The 20,870-nt window shown below is 42.6% G+C and overlaps 2 protein-coding genes and 1 pseudogene across 2 annotated transcripts; 1 reads left to right on the top strand and 2 right to left on the bottom strand.

Moving 5' to 3' along the window:
* Window positions 1–1,861: 1,861 nt before the first annotated feature.
* LOC133910684 (glutathione S-transferase T3-like) lies at window positions 1,862–3,016 on the top strand. The gene is made up of 2 exons (XM_062352994.1): window positions 1,862–2,290; window positions 2,447–3,016. The coding sequence occupies exons 1-2, from the start codon at window positions 1,862–1,864 to the stop codon at window positions 3,014–3,016; spliced, it is 999 nt and encodes a 332-aa protein (XP_062208978.1).
* Window positions 3,017–3,600: 584 nt separating this feature from the next.
* Window positions 3,601–4,814, bottom strand: LOC133910683 (uncharacterized). The gene is made up of 3 exons (XM_062352992.1): window positions 4,651–4,814; window positions 4,008–4,566; window positions 3,601–3,618 (listed from the first exon to the last, which is right to left on the bottom strand). The coding sequence occupies exons 1-3, from the start codon at window positions 4,812–4,814 to the stop codon at window positions 3,601–3,603; spliced, it is 741 nt and encodes a 246-aa protein (XP_062208976.1).
* Window positions 4,815–7,292: 2,478 nt separating this feature from the next.
* On the bottom strand, window positions 7,293–7,889 carry LOC133912925 (uncharacterized; annotated as a pseudogene).
* Window positions 7,890–20,870: the final 12,981 nt, after the last annotated feature.

Genomic DNA, 20,870 nt, shown 5'->3' with positions numbered 1-20,870 from the left:
AATCTTAGGGTTTCTGTGTGCGCATGTAGGATCATCTCCACACTAGCAAAATTCCCTGTTCTTGGTCCATTTTGGTGGTGACAGACCTGTTCTTGGTGACTGTAGTGTGCTAGATTTGTGCCTTTCTTTATCGAATGCAGTGCGAAATAGGTTATAATTGATGAACTTTGGACACCCTTGTTTGTGCCTGGAGATGATGCTACTATGAAACATTGCTATGTGTTTTGGTTCCAGCAATTTCTGTGACAATAGCTTCGGAAAGTCATGAGGTATTGAACAAGTTTACTTGGGAATGTGATTTTGTGCACTACTCTCCATTGTTGTCTAGCTGGGAAAGGTAGGAACAGCAGCGCATGTAGGATCATCTCCACACTAGCAAAATGACCAGTTCTTGGTGCATTTTGGTGGTGACAAAAAGTTCTTGGTGACTGTAGTGTGCTTGATTTGTGCCTTTCTGTATCGAATGCAGTGGGAATTAGGTTGTAATTGATGAACTTTGGACACCCTTGTTTGTGCCTGGAGTTGATGCTAGTATGAAACATTGCTATGTGTTTTGGTTCCAGCAATTTCTGTGACAATAGCTTCGGAAAGTCATGAGCTATTGAAAAAGTTTACTTGGGAATGTGATTTTGTGCACTACACCATTGTTGTCTAGCTGGGAAAGGTAGGAACAGCAGGCAATGTTTTAGCAAAGTTGAACCTCACTGCATAGGCTCATGTAGGGTATTTTTAGCACACTATCCTGGAGTTAACAAAATGTGTAACACTATGCAGTGAGGCTTCGCATCCTTTGATTGGTGTAGGGCTGGGATAAGTAGGAAGTGTAGGGGATAATGGGAATGGCAATGAGGGCTGGCAATGGTACATCTTTGGCCATCTAGGTAGGAGTAGGAGGTGAACATTACAGCTAGTTGTATGGAAATAATGTTTTTTGTAGTGCAAGAATCACTGCTGTCTGGACACTAGAGTAGGATATGATCTGTTGCAGTAATGACATATGTTGTGTAGGGTACATATGTTGTGTATGGTACGTATGTGCAGTAAAGAGTACACCTGCATTGATTGAGTCCCTGCATAGGGCACACATTAGCACATGTTCCTTTAGTCATTCTGAACCCGTGGTTGTAGATGGACCGCGCAGCGCTTGTCGCTCTTGTGTCGAAGATGCAGGACCATGTGGAGGAGTCGGCGGCCGCTTTGAAGAAACTGGCCATTGACAACTTGAGTCCAGAAAGCACCCCGGCTGCCGTGGACCTCAACATGGCACTACTGCATGTGGAAAACATAGCGGAGGACTTGGAACAGCTTGTGTTCCAAGTTGAAGACTGTATGCGGGACGTTGGCGTCGACAACCATGGTCTTGACACCGACATTTCAAGCGCAGCAGTGTTAGAGGAAGGGGCTGCATCACAAGACAACGACGAGGATGGTGTCGTTCAGTCTGACTGGAGCACCGATGAGCTCCTGTGTTCCGAAGATTCAATGTCCATCGAATCCGATAGGTCATGGAGGCTGTAGTTGGGAACAATCCCTATTATGTTGTATGCAATGTATGCACTGAAGGTAGCCTGTAGTTCCTGTTGGTTAATGGATGACATTGGAAGTGTCGGTCTTGTCCTCTAGTTGTCAGTCCTTAAGTATGATCGTTGCCGTGGTAGTATGTCTAGATGTATGAGACATTTCGACAACCTGGGTGACCGAATGCTATATGTTTTCGTGAACTTTTTGTGATGACTGATAGCAGGAACTTATGGTCCAGAATTGAAACATTACATGTGGCCCATTCATTGCTTATTGTCTTGTACTGAACGATTACATACTTCCTACATGTACTGCTTAATGTCTTGTGGTCAAGGACGAAATGGAGTACGCTGGATTCCTTCGCGGGGAAATGGAGAACATGCCGTGGGATGATGTGTTGCCGCTCACCGAAGATGCCATCATCGGCACCCAGACTCCTTCCGCGCAGGTGCAGGACAATGAGGCACCCGTAGAGGCGGCAGCAGGTGGTGGCCGTGGCTGCAGTTATAAGTTGGAGGAGGACCTTCTCCTGGTTGCGGCCTGGTTGAACGTGAGCCTAGATCCCGTGGTTGGGAGCAACCAGAGCTTAGGTGCATTCTGGCACAGGATCGAGAGTTACTACAACGAGAGCAAGACATTTACATCAACTCGGAATAAGAAATCGCTGCAGGGGAGATGGACATTCATCAACACGACGGTCCAGAAGTTCTGCGGCCACTACGCAAGAGCCCTGCGCACTAAGAAGAGTGGAACGACCGAGGCGGAGACGGTATGTATCTTTGCTGCAGCCTTACAGGACTGTACATACACGGTACTGTCTTAAATCATGTTCAAGCATATGGCCTGCATGCACGGTCCTCTCTTCATATCATTGAACCTGATCGGCAAAGTAGTTGAAGTACCCTACTGCCTCGGCATTTTGCAGGTCGTTGAGGCATGTAAGATGTTTCAAGCCGTGGAGCATAAGGAGTTCACCTTGCTGCCGTGTTGGAGGGAGTTGCGCAATCATCCGAAGTGGCAAGCGGAGTCGGCGCGCAAAAAACAGAAAACTGCACCTTCCGGAAGTCCCTGTTCGACACAACACGGAGGGTCTTCAGCGGGGATGAACATACCTGAGAAGGTCGGCGAACATCCTTCCACCTGCAGCCCTCGTGCGAAGAGGCCTCCAGGGCGCACGCGATCGAAAGACGGGGCACGGGGTATGTCTTCCTCAAGTTCTGCTTCAGCGCCCATGACAGATCTTGTTGATCGCCAACTCGCAATGAAAGAGATGATTGAGAAGGAAAGGGCTAAGAGGTTCGCAGAGTTGATGGAAGTTGAGCGCAAGAAGCTCCGCCTTGAGGAAGAGCGTATGCAAATGCAGAGGGAGAAGGAGGAGCGGGACATAATGAACATGGATATTTCACATATGGATGAGGACCAGCAAGCATACTACAAGAGTCTTCGGCAGAGCATCATTGCAGCTCGTCGCGCCTCTTCTGGGCCTTCTGCATAAAATTCGAGTGCTTGCTGTAATACCAAACCTGATATGTGTAGTGTTATGCACTTTACGGCTGCTTGTGTATGTTTTTTTGTCACGTACTCTTATTCATTTTCCTGGAATTTGAGACTTCATATGATGTCCTGTTTACTGCAATCCCGTTTGGTGCCATAATTTTAATTGATCCACTTGGTGCCATAATTTTAATTGATCCACTTGGTGCAACATCCACTGTCATGTTTGATCATTTTTTTCGGTTCAATGGTACAACCTGCCATACTCCAACACAAGGTACATAGTACTTAAATTTCGTAGTACTGAAATTACATGCCGATAGTGCATACAACTGAAATTTCATACTCCAAACAAAGTACTACTGAAATTACATGCCCATAGTTCATACTACTGAAATTACATCCCCATAGTTCGAAATGACATAGCAAATTCGACAAACTTTCGACGAAAAAACCCCACTACCAAAGGACAACGTGGACCTCATTTTATTTAGTTCACTACATTTACGTTTGGACTACTCTCCGCCATGGAGCTGCCATAGATGCTCCACAAGATCTTCACGAAGCTGGTGATGACCCTGCCTGCTAGTTATCATCCCATACCTATGCGTAAAGGTTTCAACAGCGGGTATCGGGGTGTGCAACGGCTCCACAGGGTCACCTGAACCGTCGTAGACGTGTTCAGCATCATCATCACCTCTCTCATTTTCCACTATCATGTTGTGCATGATAATGCAGGCGGTCATGATGTCATGGAGGGTTTCCTGATCCCATATCCTTGTAGCCCCCCTGACTATAGGAAAACGAGACTGCAGCACACCGAAGGCGCGTTCGACATCCTTCCGTACCGCCGCCTGCTGAACGACGAAGTGTTGCCGCTTCAGCCCAAGCGGACAAGATATGGGCTTCACGAATGTGGCCCATTCCGGATAGATTCCATCTGCAAGGTAGTACCCCATGTTGTAGTGGTGTCCATTTATTGAGTATTGTACCTGTGGTGCCACACCAGCAGCAAGGTTGTCGAGCAGATGCGAGCGGTGCAGAACGTTGATGTCGTTCAGGGAACCCGGCATTCCAAAGAAGGCATGCCAAATCCACAGGTCCTGCGACGCCACCGCCTCTAGGATGATCGTCGGAGAGTTGACGTGGCCGGTGAAAGAACCCGACCAGGCTGTCGGACAGTTCTTCCACCTCCAATGCATACAATCGATGCTTCCCAGCATCCCCGGGAACCCTCTTCGCTCGTTTGTAGCAATCAAACGAGCGGTGTCCTCCTCGTTCGGAGAACGGAGGTACTCATCGCCAAACACCTCGACGACGGCCCGAACAAACCGCCTCATGCTCTCAATGATGGTGGACTCTCCGAGTCGGAGGCACTCATCCAGCGAATCCGCAGGAGCATCGTATGCTAGCATACGAAACGCCGCAGTGACTTTTTGCAACGCGGACAGCCCGAGCTCCCCTGCCGCGTTCCTCCTCTGTTGGAACCACGGGTCACGGTCCTCAACTGCCTCCACGATTCTGAGGTACAGGCCACGTTTCATCCTGAACCTGCACAAACATGAACAATAAGACGCCACGCACATACATGTGTTCATAATACTACGTGACGAGACTTTCTATTCACACTTGTACCTGCGCCGGAATATGTAATCGGGGTACACAGGGGGATCGGCGAAGTAGTCATTGAACAACCTTTGGTGCCCTTCTAGGCGATTCCGCTGGATACGGCGACGTCCGGGCACTGAACCGCCCCAAGCTCCGCGCTGTGTTGCCGACGACTCATGGATCGCGGCCATAGTCGCAACGAACAAATTATCTTCCTCATCGGAAGAGTCATTGCCGAAACACAACTCTCTAATGGTGTCGTTCCAGGCTTCGTGAGGATCCATTTTTCGCTTTCTTGCAAGGTCTCACTACCTCATCCCCTTATATATAGGCCACGGGTATTCCTTCCCTAACAAGCCACCGCACGAGCCTTCCGCAGCAAGACTGGAGGCCTCCTTCCTATCCTTCCATGGCACATCAATCCCTTCCACTACAAGCCACTACTCATTGGTCTTCCGCAGCAAGATTGGTGGCCCTGCTTATTGTCCACGCTAGACACAAGTAGAAGGCGCAAAATACTATCGTTGCAAACATTCATTTCTATCTCCGGTCACAGCAGGGGCCGCCAAACACTTTGTCTACACGCTCATCTCAACTGCCATATGTACTGCGCAAAAAATAATTCAATTCAGATTACCTCAGTTCTATAACACTAATTTGTACCATGCTACATGTCCAAATGAAATTGCTACGGTGGCGGTTATGGCGGTTGGGACAAAATCAATTTAATATAGGGGAGAGAAGATAGCGGACGACATATAGAGTAACTGCTGGAGATGGTTGGAATGAGGGAGGCTGTAATAGTGATACATGATGCTGTAATAGTGTTTTAGAGGATGAAAATATAGGGTAGCTACTGGAGATGGCCTTAGCAAAAGTAAAAAAACAAAAACGGGAAACGACAGGCTTATTTTGATACGACAGGCATAGCTGGGGGCCTGGGGCCAAGCGTATTGGGCCGGAGAATCACCATTACACAAACCGATTTGTGTAACTAGCTTACTAAAACTTCATGCTAAAAGTTGTGAAAAATTTCAGCAAAAAAATATGATAGCCTAGAGCATGATATCATCTATCATCTCATAAAATTTGAGCTCAAACAACAACTTATATAAGGAGAAACAAAAAAGAAAATTTCATCTGTGAATAGTACATCTGTATGAATCAATGAATTTTCTCTCTTTTTTTCTCCTTGTACAAGTTACTTGAGCTAAATTTTTATAAGGTGGCAGATGATAGCATGCTTTGTACTATTATATTTTTGTTAGAATTTTTTTATGACTTGTAACATAAGGTTTTAGTTAGTTGGTTATACAAATCAGCTTGTGTAACTGTTACATAATAAAATTTCTCGTTGGGCTGGACCTATGTTAAATCTTACTAGGCCTAATGGCCTTGATCGCTGCAAATGGGCTGACCCTTTTTGTTAAATTTTGGACCAAACCAGCAGGTGGTGGTGGGTTGCGAGCAGGGTTTAAATTGCGTTTGACCTCAAAAACCGGCCCTCGGTGATTACCGTAAAAACCATGGTAATTGCATAGTAATTCGGTGGAATTTGATAAAAACCGGTCGATTTTTGTCAAATATTTGATTTTTTTACTTTTGAATTTGAACTTAACCGAAAACCGGTCAATTTATGAATACGATGCGGACCGAATCAGCTTGTAACCATGATAACCAAGTGATTACCGACAATTTTGTGAACCCTAGTTAGGAGTTGCTGACCCATATAAGATTGTTGTATTTCATCTCATAAAATTTGAGCTCAAATAACAACTTGTACAAAGAGAAACAAAAATTTTATAAGATGGCAGATGATAGTATGCCCTAAACTATTATATTATTATCAGAATTTTTTATTACTTGTAACATGAGATTTTAGTTAGTTTGCGTAACCGTTATACAATAAAATTTCTCATTGGGCTGGACCTATGTTAAATCTTACTAGGCCTAATGGCCTTGATCACTGCAAATGGGCTGACGCTTTTCGTTAAATTTTGGACCATACCGGCTGGTAGAGGTGGGATGCGAGTTGCTGACCCATATAAGATTGTTGTATTTGAGAACCGAACGGGATAGTTCGGTAGGCTTGGTGTGCCGGTGTTCGCCCCGTGCGGGTTTGATCTCTGTGGGATCGTAACTCATATGTCTTATCGGGGTTTTTTCTTGGTAGCATCCTGGTTGGGTTCAGATTAGATTAATATGTACGTGTTAATGTTACTGTATGTTTTCGTGTGTTGAAGGTCTCGAGTCTTTTAATACCTTTCTAACATGTGTATGAACATTCGTATACACGTATATGTGGTGTGAGTGTAGAGTGCATGAATAATATGTGTTCCTTATGTACCCTTAAAAAATATTAGATTGTTGTATTTCACTAATTCCATTAATTTTTTTAAAAATGCCAAATATCTTATCTCTTCTACAAGATATAGGTGCGCCAACACTATCACAAGCTATTCGCTTCAGAGTGTAGAGAGTCCAATATGGACTACTTCCATATATCTTCAGAAAAAAGTTCTACATTTACCAACCATACTACTTTTTTTCTAAATTGTGTTGCAAAGAATTTATTTTATTTTATTTAAAAGGAAATTGTCAGGTCGATAAATATTGCCCCCAGTCTGCTGCAGCATGCAGCAGCAGAGCCGATGCTCACGTTCTCTTCGTCACTTGCCATTGTTCCCCCAGTAGAACCCCAACTTGGCCTGGCCGACCTGCACGCCGCCGGCCGCCGGGTCGTCCACCTGATCCGTCGTCCCTTCCGCGGCGTCCGACGCCTTGGTCTGCTCGTCGTAGGCTGCCTCGCCGATTCCTAGGACCGTCAGCCAGCCGGTGGCCGGCCTCCCCTTCCCCTTGGGATTGAGCAGCGACGCCCACATGGCGAGCTGCTCCTGCCGCGTGCCCGCGTCGTCGTCCCGCCGACCACGTACGGCCACTCCCGCTCCCGCACGAGCTCCTCCTCGCCGCCCAGCGCCGGGGACGCGCCCGCCCCCACCCACGGCACCTGCCTGCGCGCCCAGAACGCCTCCGGGACGTGGTGCATGCGCCGCGAACGGCAGCCACTTCCCGGCCCTGGAGGCCGCGTCGTCGGCCGCGGCACGCCGCTGAGCAGCCGGCGCCAAAGCGAGCTCCAACGTCGTCGTCGGCCCGGATGTCTTGGTCTGCCGTCCCAGAGGCCGCGCGGCGGCGCACGGGCATGCGCCGCAGAGCGCGAGGAGGTGGAGCGATGTAGTGATGGCGGCGGCGGCCAAGGCGCGTTCCATGATGGAGCTAGCACGCGTGAGTAGTAGTGACGATGACTAATTATATAGAGCACGATCGAATCGAATTGACTAATTATGTATTGGAAGAAGAGGAGGTATCGCATTGCACCTAGAACGGTAGGAGTGGGGGAGATAGAGGAATGCATGCATGTGTTGTAATTGCAGCCTAGGTACTGCGGCGCTGACCGCATTGACCTGCCGTGCAAGCGAAGAGGAACAGAGTAGGGTTAGGTTGGTCTTAGAAAACCTGAAAATTCTCAATCCACAATTGGCTCTCGATCTCTTAAAAAATTCAATTATATCTTTTAGAATTTTTTTACTCTATATATATATGGGTAACCCATCATCATAAATATATATGGAAAAAAATATATTTCCCCTATATTGTGTCTCTTTTTTGCAATTATTCTCTCGAGATATCGCTGGACCACACTCGGTAGCAGCGGTTTCTCAACATGTTATCAGCACAAAGCTCTGCTAGAGATCAAGCTAACAGAACAAATCTGTACTATATCGACATCGTCGTCAAACGAGTAGGTCATGGTCTAGACTATATGCTCTACACGGCATGAATCTATTCACAAGAATTTCAAAATATGATCATAATAGATCAATTTGTATCGCTACTGTTTTTTATTGCAATCGATGTACACATAGTACTCACAATAAACAGTATCGATCGATTCTCTTTTATCACTCCACCAGTCCAAAGCTGATGCGCCCCCAGGTACCACCCTGCAGGCTGGCGCCCCTGCGATGAGGTTCCCCTGATCACGGCCGATGCTGGGCGGAGGAAAAACCGAGATCACGCGGGGAGAGCACTTGTCGGCTGGCTGCACGGGCATGTTGGCTTGGCCGGCGCCACTGCCAACAGCCACGTGCCACCCATGAGCAGTCGGTCCAGACGTGTCATGCACTTGCGCCGCTCCTTTGCCATGTCAGTCGCCTACAGAACACTGCCATATGCACCGTTGTTCTGTCTGTATGCACCACTGCCACCCGTAAATCGGCGCTGCCGATTTCTAGCCGCCGCCCACTGCGCCAGAAGCACAGCACCGGCCACCTTGCCGACGCCCATGCTGATGCACACGCTGCGCCGCTCGCAAGCGGCCGGGCTGCCGCCCGCCTTGCGCCATCGTTAGTGTCATCATCCTTGTATGGAGCACGCATGCATGACCGTGTGTACTGGAAGTGATGGCACGTATGTACGTACACATGGTGTACTGGGAGCGATTGGATTTCGATCATGCGAGGTCATTCATCGCCCGTGATGAACGCATGCATGTGCCATCGTTACTACCGAGGGAATGCTAGCAGAACGCCACCCTAGGCACACTCGACCGCCTCCCATCGGCACCATCGGCAAGAAGCCACTCCACACCGCGATTCCACTCGGATCCGTTCACCCATGATAGTGCTCAGCCGGAAGCCGTCGTCACACACGAGCTTCTCGAGTAGCACGCTGCCACCCACACGAGATGGGCCCAGCAGCCACCACCGGGTGAAAACTCTAACCCTGGGTGGATTGGGCCAAATGGGCTGGTAGCCCATTCACAGCTTAGAACAAGAATTGAGGTTCGTGGGTTAGGATGGGCTGGGCCAGCCCAATGCTAGCAGGTCGGCCTAATAAAAAAAGAGAATCGGTCGGAATAAGAAAATAGAAGAAAGATGGACCGATTAGAAAGAATATGTAGAGGCTGAAATAGAAAAGAAAAAGGGTATGTAGAAATTTTGCAAATTAGATCCAGTGGTTTCTAGAAATTACGTAAATTCTGAAGTTTTGCGTATAAACCCTAGAATTTTACAGAAAAACACCGAAAGTATTCTTGCAGAAAAATACCTTAGAATTTGAATTTTGCATCTATATTAGTAATTATGCAGTATTTATTTCTATGTTATTGTTATTGTTTAAATTGCATGATATGCATTTAAATTCAATACTATTCATATAATAGCATAGAAAATATCGAAAAATTTGCAGTAATCTAATTTAGCAACATGATGCAACTTTACTACTAGTAATAATTGCGTCATTTGAATATAAAGATGGATGGCATCATGAACAAGGAGTTCACTGAGCTGAGTGCAAATAGCCACAACTATCTCACTTGGGCGTCAAATGTCCGAATTGTACTTGGAGTGATAAAAACTCTACACTGCCATTGGCCTAGGAACAAGTAGTGCAATGGTTTCAACAGTGGATGAGAATTTCAGGCACTTCATTTTCTCTATCACCAGCTCTCCCCCACTTTGAAGGATGAGTACATGGTAATGATCAGCACTAAGGTACTTTGGGATGCACTGCAAGAGCATTTTGAACGCCTTAAGGACACCATCAAGCCACTGTAGAGCAAAAATGGGTCCGGCTCCATTTCTGTGACTTCAAGCATGTTAGAGAGTACAACTCCACGCTCACCGTATTTTCACACTCTTGTGTCTTTGTGGGAAAGAGATCACAGAAGAGCAGAAAATTGAGAAGACTCTCTCTACTTTCCACCTGAATGCTGCAGAATCCGCATACAATCACCATCAATCAAAATACAAGAAGTATTCTGAACTGATTGACGTGTTACAACTTCATGAAGAAGCCATAAACAAGAACTTCTTATACCAGCTACAATGAAAGAGCAGTGGCCTAAAAGTGAAACACAGCTCTTTCAAAACACGTAAGAACCACAATAAGAAGCATGGGAAGGGAGGAAGGAAAGTGGTAGCAGACAAGGTCAAGCCTAGTGATGATAATGGCAAGACAAAGAAAGAAGCCAAGCCATATGGTGAGCAGAACCAGAATCTGCAAAACACCAAAGCATGTTGTGGAAGCGTACCAGAAGAAGAAGAAAGAATAGCCAGAAGCACACCTCGCCATTACAGTGGGGATGGAAGTAGACAAAGTAGCTGCAATTGAAAGGGAAGCATCTCACATGGAAGTTGATGATACTCCCACACTGGCAGTAAAAAGACCTCCCAATGAATCATGTAGAGGTCTCTACTTTGTTCTACTCTACTGCCATATAAGATGTCATGAAGGATGAAGCGGAAAAGAAAGTCATTATAGAAGAAATGGTCGAATATTTCGCACACTATCTAGAATTAGGGTAATTAGCCGTTCATTTAGTTGTTGAATTTAGAAGGATCGAGTAAATGAATGGAAGCTCTAGAAGAGCAAGCTTAGCTGCAAACAATATTTTTTGGTATTTAATAGAATATGTGTGGTGCCCATATGGGGGAAGTATGTTTTGTGGATAGTAGAATCACAAACACCAACTTAAGAGAAAAGGTGTATTTTCAATCTATTAGAAATAGCTCTAAAAAGTGATAACTGTCACTAGTAGTGATAATTATATAGTAAATTCTGGAAGAGCCATAGTCATACTACCTATAAGAACTACTTCGTACATTGAAGAAGCATTATTGTACCCCGAATCTACAAGAAACCTTCTTAAGTTTTAAAGATGTTTGCGCTAATGGTTTACATGTAGAAATTGGTGAAGAAGATGGTAGGGAGCATCTATTCATCACTAAGTATGATAGTGAAATAAGAATACTAGAAAAACTTCCCTACATGAGCAGTGACTTGTACTATACTCGCATTAAAGCACCTAAGGTGTTCACTCACAATGCAGAATTATTCTCCCTATGACATTAGGTCACCCTGGTCTTAGAATTGATGAGAAACAAGGTCACGGAATAAATGTAAAAAAAATCCGAATTATGAAGAGTTTGTATACCCTGTATGTGCTACCGGGAAATTAATAATAAGACTGTCTACCTTGAAGGTATAAGATAAAATCTCTGCATTCCTGGACCGAATCTAGAGGGATATTTGTGGTCCTATTCAGCCATTTTCTAGCCCATTTTGGTACTTTATGGTATCAATAGACGTATCCTAGAAGCAGTCGCATGAATGTCTATTATCTACCCATAACCACACCTTTACAAAGTTGATCTCGCAGATCATACAGATTAGGAATAATTTTTCCTGACCATCGAGTGAAATCCATCAGAATGGACAACACTAGAGAAGTTACTTCTAAAGCGCTCAATGATTATTGCACTGGTATGAAAATTAAAGTTGAACATACTATACCGCACGTCCACACTCAGAATGAACTAGCTGAAGCATTGATAAAAGGAATAAAATTCATTGCTAGACCTTTGTTGCATCATTGTAATTTGCCTACTACATGTTGGGGACATGCATCTTACATGCGGCTACTCTCATTCATTATAGACCATCCTCCTATAAAATCCTCCTAGTGCAAGGGGTAATTTCAAAAAATTTCCATTTACGCAAATTTGAATGCATGGTTTATGTGTCAATACCGCCGCCACAACGAACCGCTTTGGGACTTTTGTGGAAAGCTGGAATATATGTCGGTTATGAGACCGCATCCATAGCCACAACGAACCGCTTTGGGACTTTTGTGGAAAGCTGGAATATATGTCGGTTATGAGACCGCATCCATAATCTGATATTCAGGAGCAACAACTGGAAAGCTGCATATGGCCCGCTTTGCTGACTGCATTTTTGATAAAAAATAATTTTTTGTCATTAGGGAGAGGAAATATACCTTGGATGAAGAATGTTAGGAAATTATTTGGCAAGCTGAAGGAATTGTGGCACATGATCCTCGCACTAATGAAGCAAATGATGAAGTGCAGAAAATTATTGTTTTGCATAAATTAACAAACGATATGCCTGATCATTTTGTGATTTGAAGAGCATGACTAAGTCGCATATGCCTGCGTGCAATGCACCAGAGAGGTGGAAGTATGAATAGAAGGTGCCGCTCATCTTGTACTAGGAGCTCCGAAAAATAAATAAAGGACAAGAAATTCGGTTCCTCAAGTCCCAAATAGCTGGAGACGTTTGACGAAAGTGGGAAATGAGAGTTTACCACAGCCGATCATAAAAATGATCCCAAAGGAAAAGAAGGGGAGCGAGTTGAGACCTGACGATAGTATAAAATCTCAGGAAGTAGGCATACCAAATTTGAATCTTCCAAGGCAGGAAGAAATCAGCAAAAATGCGCGCTAAAATTGACGCTGGTAAACTAAAGGATATTGCTTCAACAGTAAGAAATTACAATGAGCAAGATGTAGAAGCACTAGAAAGTACAACTCATGATGAAATAGCAATAAATTATGTGAATTCAGGGGAATACTGAAACAAAGCCATCACAATAGTTGATAAATACTTCGCAAACAAAATTGCCACAGTTATAGATCATGACCCTGAGCCTGCATCACTCACTAAATATAGAATGAGGTTAGATTGGGAAGACTGACAGAAAGCAATAAAAGTTGAACTATTATACCTGAGCAAAAGAGAGGTTTTTGAGCCAGTATGTCGCACACCTCCCCACATCAAACCAGTAGGATACAAGTGGGTTTTTGTTCGTAATAGAAATTAAAGGAATAAAACTGTGAGGTACAAAGCACGACTAGTGGCACAAGGTTTCACTCAACGACTATGTATTGATTATGAAGTAACTTATTCCCTGGTGAAGGGCGGAAATACCTTTAGATATTTAATCTCAATGGCAGTCAACCTACAGTTAAAAATGAAAATAAAAATGAAATTGATGGATGTTGTGACTACATATCTTTATAGGAGCCTTGATTTAGACATTTATAGGAAGGTACCTGCAGGAATACTATTGTCGAATCAGGAAAGAAGAAATAGACACATTTATAGCGTACAATTGAAGAAGTCACTATATGGGTTAAAACGGTCATGTCTCAGAATGAATTTTTACATATGAAGATGATTTGAGTATCATCGGTACAAAATAAGAAATAGAAGAAGCAAGTATGTACTTGAAGTATGAATTTGAAATGAAAGATTTGGGTAAAACTAAGTTCTGCTTGAAATTTTAGTATATCAGTCAAACTACATTCAGAAGGTTTTAGAACGGTTTGATTTTGAAAAGTTATTTCCCGCTAAAACCCCCATGGTTGGAAGATCATTAAAAGCAGATCAAGATCCCTATAGGCCTAGAGAAGAGGGGGAGGAAGTATTAGGATCGAAATTCCTAATGTAGTGCAGAACCTACTAAAAGGCATTGAAAGGGTATGAAAGAAATTCTGCGTTACTTAGAAGGTAGCAAAGATATGGGTCTGTTCTACAGAAAGAATCATGACCTATGTTTGACTGAATACGCAGTAGCTAGGTATCTATCAGACCTGCATATAGCGAAATCACATACTGACTATATTTTCTTATGTAGTGGAACTGAAATTTCCTAGAAATCATCAAAGCAAAGACTTATATATACTTTGGCAAACCACTTAGAAATAATAGTTTTATATAAGCCGTATAGAAATGCATATGGATTAGAAGAGTGATCAATCATATCTAACAGTCATATGGTTTGAACACTACTAACACCCTCACTATTATCCATGAAGATAATGTTACATGTGTTGCACAAGTGCAATCGGGATATATGAAAAGCAACTTAATGAAGCATATCAACCCTAAGTTCTTTATGCTCATAAATTGTATAAGATGAATGGAATAAAGGTAATGCATACCAAGTCATATAAAAATTTTGCAGATTTATTCACTAAGTCTCTCTCTGCATCTAGTTTTGAAAAATGTGTTCGTGGCATCAGATGATGAGGTTTAGAGAGTTGCACATTTCAGGTGGACGATTTTCACATAATACCAATATGAGGAATTAAATTTTAGTCAAAAAGATTAAGTGTGCAAAGTTATATGAAGCATTCTGAGTGGATTGTACTCCTTTTTTTTTTTGCTTAAATGAGTTTTTCTGAAATTTCTCATGTTAAGGTTTTTAATGAGGTAATTCATATGACTATGTCACGAGCTATGTGCTCTTTCTTTTAATTTTTTACACTGGGTTTTTGGAGGGTTTTGATGAGACATATGCATTTCGCTAGAAGTGTTAAGTGGGAGTGTTAGGAAATCTGAATATTCACAACCGAATGTGAACCCATCTCGATCTATTGAAGGATTCGATTATATCTTTTAGTGATTTTCTGCACTATATATATAGGAGGTAATCCCTCATTGTAAACATAGATAAAAAAGAAGAGAAGGGCTTTCCCTACATTGTGTCTTTCTTTTTGCAACTGTTCTTTCAAGAGATCGCTAGACTACACTCGACAACGTTTTCTCAACAATGTCATCATGCATCCATCTCGTGAGTCATGAGTGCAGCCTGCAGCAGCGATCTGGAATGAAACAGAGAGAGGCTGGGAATCTGTTTTGAAAAAAATTACAAATTTATACTTTGTCGCTCTTACAACGGACGACATGGTTAAAAATAAAAAATATTACATTCTAATACTCTCAAAATTCAAAACACTATTGATATAGTCATTAAAAATTTTGAAAAAAATTTATGGTGTATAGGATGTCATCAACTAGCTCTTTAAAAACTTTCAGACAAAAATATGATTTGTACAATGAGAAATAAAATAGATAAATTTCAGTGATCGTTGCACAAGTAATTGTTTTTGTTGATAATTTTTGAAGAGCTAAATGATAGTATCCTCTACACAATAAAATTATTTTAGAATTTTTTATGATTATTTCGATAGTGTTTTGAGTTTTGAGAGCATTAAAATAAAATATCTTTTATTTTAAAACCTATTTCCCGTTAGAAGGCTTTCAACGGCGATATAGTCTTAGATTTGTAATTTTTCAAAACAGTATATATTTGCAGTTTTTATTTAAAAAATAAAAAAAGGATCGATAGCCTGGTCAGATTGACTGGGCCGCCTGGCATGTGATGTGACGCGGGTGTTTTGATGGGCCAGGCCGGCCCATCCGACACTCTCCCTGCCTAACCTGCCTTAAGAGTCCATCTTTGCACATCCTTAATCCTTATTGGACACTGCTCACTAGTAGTAACATAATGATAGTGGAGCAAGTCCCAGTTGATCATCTTGAGGAGCAGAACAAAACACAGCAAGACAAGGAGCAGCAGTCAGCTAGGACCTTTTCGGAACATAGGATTCTTAAAATAAAAAATAGGAAAAACACATGATTGAAATACCCTAGCACGTTGAATCCAATGGAATAGAAAAATATAGGAAAACTGCATGAATAATCATTTGGATAGAACATAGAAAAACATAAAAAAAATTAGATGAGAGATAGACACAAAAGAAATTTCCATGCATGAGGTTAGATCTCATGTTACAATTCCTCCAAAATTCTTATAAAAGAAGCTATTCTATAGTATTTTTAGAAGAATTTGACAAATAGATTCCTTTGTTCCAAAGTGCCCTTATAGTAAAAAAATTTAAGGATTAAAATTCTCCAAAATTCCTATAAAAATATGCAAAAGAGGCCTCAAGCTGGAACCTGTGCTCCCTCGCAGGTACCTGGAAAGTGATCCGTCCGATCGAGAACCTATCTGTGTCGCATCGACCAACTCGATATCTTGATCTGTCCACAAAATTGAAAATGCATCTAATCTAATCAAGTGCTAATCAACTACCCGCGCGCGCATTATTCTACCTAGCTAGCTTCGCATTATTCTACCTAGCTTTGCCAAGTGACAGTTACTACTTGCTCCATAATTGTGCCACAGCAGCGACAGCCCTCAAGCTTTGCCAAAGGGTTGGCGGAGAGAGAGAGATTAAAGAAAGACCTCACCTTTTCTCCCGGCGCTGATGATGGGAAACAGACGGACATGGCTGCCTCAAAGTGAAAGGCTGATTAACCAGCTCCTAGCTTTTCGCAAAAGGATGCAAACCAATATCTATCGCTACCTCTCACAAACTAAATTCTGTTTTTTTTCTTTTTCGTTTTAAGAGGGCTGATGAAACAGATTATATATGATTTGACGCCAACCGCTAACTGCATATATGCCTCTATGATATGGCAAATGCAGAAAAGCCAAATATGAAAAGCTCATCCACCTCTCTTACTCTCTTTTTTTATAAAGAAAGGTTTTATTGATCTCAGATTATTATATCAAAGTGATACAATCGCACTGAGAACACTCTGACCTCTAAAAAAGATACACATAGTTTTAAAAATAAGAAGAGAAAACATAAAATTTTTAACAGAGGTGAAAAACAAGAGATACTAAGAGGCTCCTCTCTTACTCTTCTTCCCTCTTCCTCTTCTTCTCTCTCCCTAATAATTTGCAAATTGTCCACTAATATGCCCTGTCCACTAATAATTTGCAAACTCCCAGTAGCACATACTGTTCTTCCTTTTGATTTGTCAAAATAAATGGGGCATCTTGAGTTCTTGGCTGACGATCGAATACAGGTATCAGGTGTGTAGTTTACACCTCACGACAAGTCTCTCACAGATGGCGTGACTATCCTGTATTACGCTAGTATAGATACTAGATCTCCCTACCAAGTTCAATTGGAAACACACGAACCGTAATCCCATTCATCGATTTCCTAATGAATTACTCGAGGTTTTGTTGCTTGTGATTTGTGATCGATCGGGAGTCATGACAAGTTCGCACGCATCGCAAATTGGTACGAACGGGGCAACAAAAAATGGGTCGCCAACTCTGCAAGAAACAAAATATTCACTTTAAGCTTGAGAGCAAAATGTTGCATCATATTCGTAGCGAAGAAGAAACCAGCTTCTAGAAGACGTACGCGACCTGGATGACCTCGGAAACTTTTTCTTCCAAAGAATGACCTCAGAAATTTTAACCTGTCCTATCCATACAGCATGGTCTTGATCGATTTAACTTTGATTCAGTGGGAGAAAACGACCGAGTTTGAATTTGTTTGGCAAATGCGTGGCGAAACAGCGTGCGTTGGCCGTTGGACGAATTTGACGCATCTGTACAAATGTTACGTGTTCATGTGAGAGATTGTTCATCTCCATTTGATTTGGTAGGCCCTGGGAGGAACATATGTGGATTTGTTAATTCATTTGTTGGAGAAAATTTACTTGACCATCGAGGGGCCCGATTTCCTCTTTCTTTCCAACAAAACACCAACCCTGTTAGCTTCTAGAAGTGGCGTGTGTTTCTGGGCGTTTTGGTCAGGTCTCGTGCATGTGTATGTGGTCAAGTAACAATGACCTCAGCCCGAGAGAAACAAGTCTTAGTTTAGGTGATTAGTGAAGGTGATTATACTTCTATTTATCAGCGATTAAATTATAAGTTTGCTCCTTATATGTATCATCAAAACAAAATTTTCTTTCAACGTTAGGTGACGTATCCGTTAACAGTGAGACGTATGTGATGACATCATCAATCTTCAAGCTCTGAATCTCCAGTATCCAATAGACAATACGTGAGTACGTGTTGTGGTAAGTATGTTTGTACGTCTACGTGTTGTACTATGGTTTAAAAAAATATCTTAGTGGAAAATAACAACTACTGTAAATTATGATCATGTATCTTTCAGCTCTATTGGAATGTTTCATAAATCTCAGCTGCAGATAATGTTTCTATGATAGTGTGCTCAGTATGGATGCTCAAATCAATTCGTGGGGCTAACAGCATGCTTTAGGCAAAAATGTTCCTAAAATCCGGTTGTGCACGTCTTGACGAAATCGATATGCAACAGCAAACTTGTTTGCACAAAAACAGTGCTATAGGATTTACACACAGCTTGTTTTTCAACAGCGTAGAAACACAACACGCTTGGTCATACAATGTTCAATCTTTTGCTCTTTGTTCCTGAGTTTCACACTACTTTCAAACGGAGTGAATAGTTTACTCAGCAAACGGTCTTTTCAATTTGAGCTGTCATGACCGGATCTAAGAACGTGTGCCGTCCGAATTTTGACCATTGCAAGGTTCTTTCCGCCTTTGAAGACCGCAATTTCTCTCGTCAAACAATGAGAACTCAATCAGAGCGTTCATGCTTATTTTTTATTTGTTCTTTTAGGAAATGAGAATAGCTATAACTATAAGCTCCTACCTCATTTTGTATTTACTATATTTTTCAATGCTAAACTCTATTGCTCATTGGTCACACTGTGTAGCTGGGTACCTACCAGGCTACCATGGAGGAGAGAGATGCTAGTATATAGCTAGGCCATGACTGTAGCTTCTTTTCGACGATGGGGTTTGCTCAACAGTATGACAATAGTGACAAGGAAAGCAATAGAATTTCAATAGGAGTGGTAGCTGGCTGTCCAGAATTAGAGAGCAGACAGGTTTGATTTCCAAGCTATATAATCAGCTCTAACTCAAATTGACTTTCGCATGTATGGTTCGTTAACTCAGAAGTTATTTAGGTTGCATATAGTTAATCGTTCTAAACTTTAGCACAAATTATTTTTATAATCAGTTTGAATACTTAAAAATAATATAAATAAATTTATCTTAAAAAATACTTATATAATAATATGTTGTCACTGTATTTTATCAATATATTACAACAAAAAGTAATAGAAAAGGTAATACCACTCCAACGGAATCGGTATCCTCATACGGTATCACTGTTGAGCGTGATTTGCCGTTTGCCAGTAGCCGCATCGTCCTCCAACAGACCTCGTATCCAATGCTACAGTGTTACGGCCGTGACAATAGCAGCTAGTTGGAGGTAAATTTGCCGATGCTTTGAGGAGTCCGTATTACTAATTCCTGAGTATGCCTGTGGGTTCGAGAGAGGAGGAGATTAATAGAATGTAGTAAATAGGGTATGTGTTAGAGATAAAAAAAAATAGCAGATGTTATAATAGGATTATAAAGATAAATTTTTAAATATCTGTTAAAGATGACCTAAAGAAACTGCATCCATACTCAAAAGCACGTTTATTGGTAACCGGATGAAGTAATTATCTGACTACTTAGTCTTGTTGGCAGCAAAACTTTGGGGGCATGAACCATACATTTCCTCACGAGTCTACTAATTATTCCCTCGACCCATTTTGGGGGTTGTTGATGCCCGTGACCACGCATGTGGGAGCGAAACGTCCGGATACCTCCGACGGAGACACGCAGAAGCAACCGAATCTCTCTGCGTTCATATTCCGTCGTGGTCCAATGCTTAAGCTGGCGGCTTTATCGATGTACCCCACACGAGTTAACCACCCAGCTTGCCATGCAAGTGTGAACAACAGTAGCACCCAGCAGCACTTACCCATAAGATCACTGTCAATGTCTGGTCTCTTAATTGATATGTTAAGAAAAAAGAGTAAGACATTATTATTAATATACAAACTTACAATATGTTGCTAGTTTTTTATATCTCCTAATACAATTTATTATCTCATAATTATGTAGGATTGCTAAAAAAACTAGTTTGTTCAGTAAGAACAAACTTTTTCTCTTTCATCTTTAAATTATTTATCACACCATCTTTTTAAATAAATATTTTATTAATATCTGAGAAACTAACATTAATAGTGACCTAATACTCCCTTATCATTAGTTGCTAGTGCCACTAGCTAGGCGGCATGCACCGATCCGTTCCTTCTTTTTTTCTTCTTTTTGCTGGACGTTCGAAGTCACGAGGTGCAGTCGTCCGCACTCTGGCTGCCAGACATGGACGCCCGCCGCGCGAGCGTCGGCTTGTGACGCTCAGGCCCCGCACCATTGGCGCGCCCCGGCGTGCTCCCCGACCAAGAACCAGTCACGAAATTTGGAGGTACAGATTTCTTTGCGTCCTCAAAATTTCCTAGGATTGCGGTGAAATTTCGAAAAGGGGAAGCTAGGGATCTTTAGGTGGGGAAACGAACCCAGCTGATGAGATCGAGAGGCAATCTCGCCCAAAAGAAAGGAGGCGAGTGGGAGAAAGGATTGGCCTCTCAGGCCCGTCCGATCGAGTTCCCTGCCGCTTGGGCTCACGTCCGACTGCAGTGGCCATCAGTAATTCTTTTACTGTACCAGCGAAGTGTTTTGGGGAGAGAAGGGCGTGACGGCAGATGCAATGCAACGACCAAAGATGAAAACAAAAGAAAGGAAAAAGAAAAGAAAAGAAAAGGAATGGTCCGTGGCGTGGCACGTGCGCTAAGGTGAAGAAGAGCAGCCCCCCTTGTCGGAATCTGCCTTTGCCTTCTTCCCGCTTTAT

This window comes from Phragmites australis, chromosome 3 (genome assembly GCF_958298935.1).
Source record: "Phragmites australis chromosome 3, lpPhrAust1.1, whole genome shotgun sequence".
Lineage (NCBI taxonomy): Eukaryota > Viridiplantae > Streptophyta > Magnoliopsida > Poales > Poaceae > Phragmites > Phragmites australis.
Note: the sequence above shows the minus strand (reverse complement) of the source record. Positions and strands in the feature narration are given on the sequence as shown.

Excerpts from the sequence above, each read along its gene's own strand:
- LOC133910684 (XM_062352994.1), top strand. The coding sequence starts at position 1,862 with ATGGAGTACGCTGGATTCCTTCGCGGGGAAATGGAGAACATGCCGTGG. Across the intron at positions 2,291-2,446 it reads GAACGACCGAGGCGGAGACG|GTCGTTGAGGCATGTAAGAT; the intron begins GTATGTATCTTT and ends GGCATTTTGCAG.
- LOC133910683 (XM_062352992.1), bottom strand. The coding sequence starts at position 4,814 with ATGGCCGCGATCCATGAGTCGTCGGCAACACAGCGCGGAGCTTGGGGC. Across the intron at positions 4,567-4,650 it reads GATTACATATTCCGGCGCAG|GTTCAGGATGAAACGTGGCC; the intron begins GTACAAGTGTGA and ends ATGTTTGTGCAG.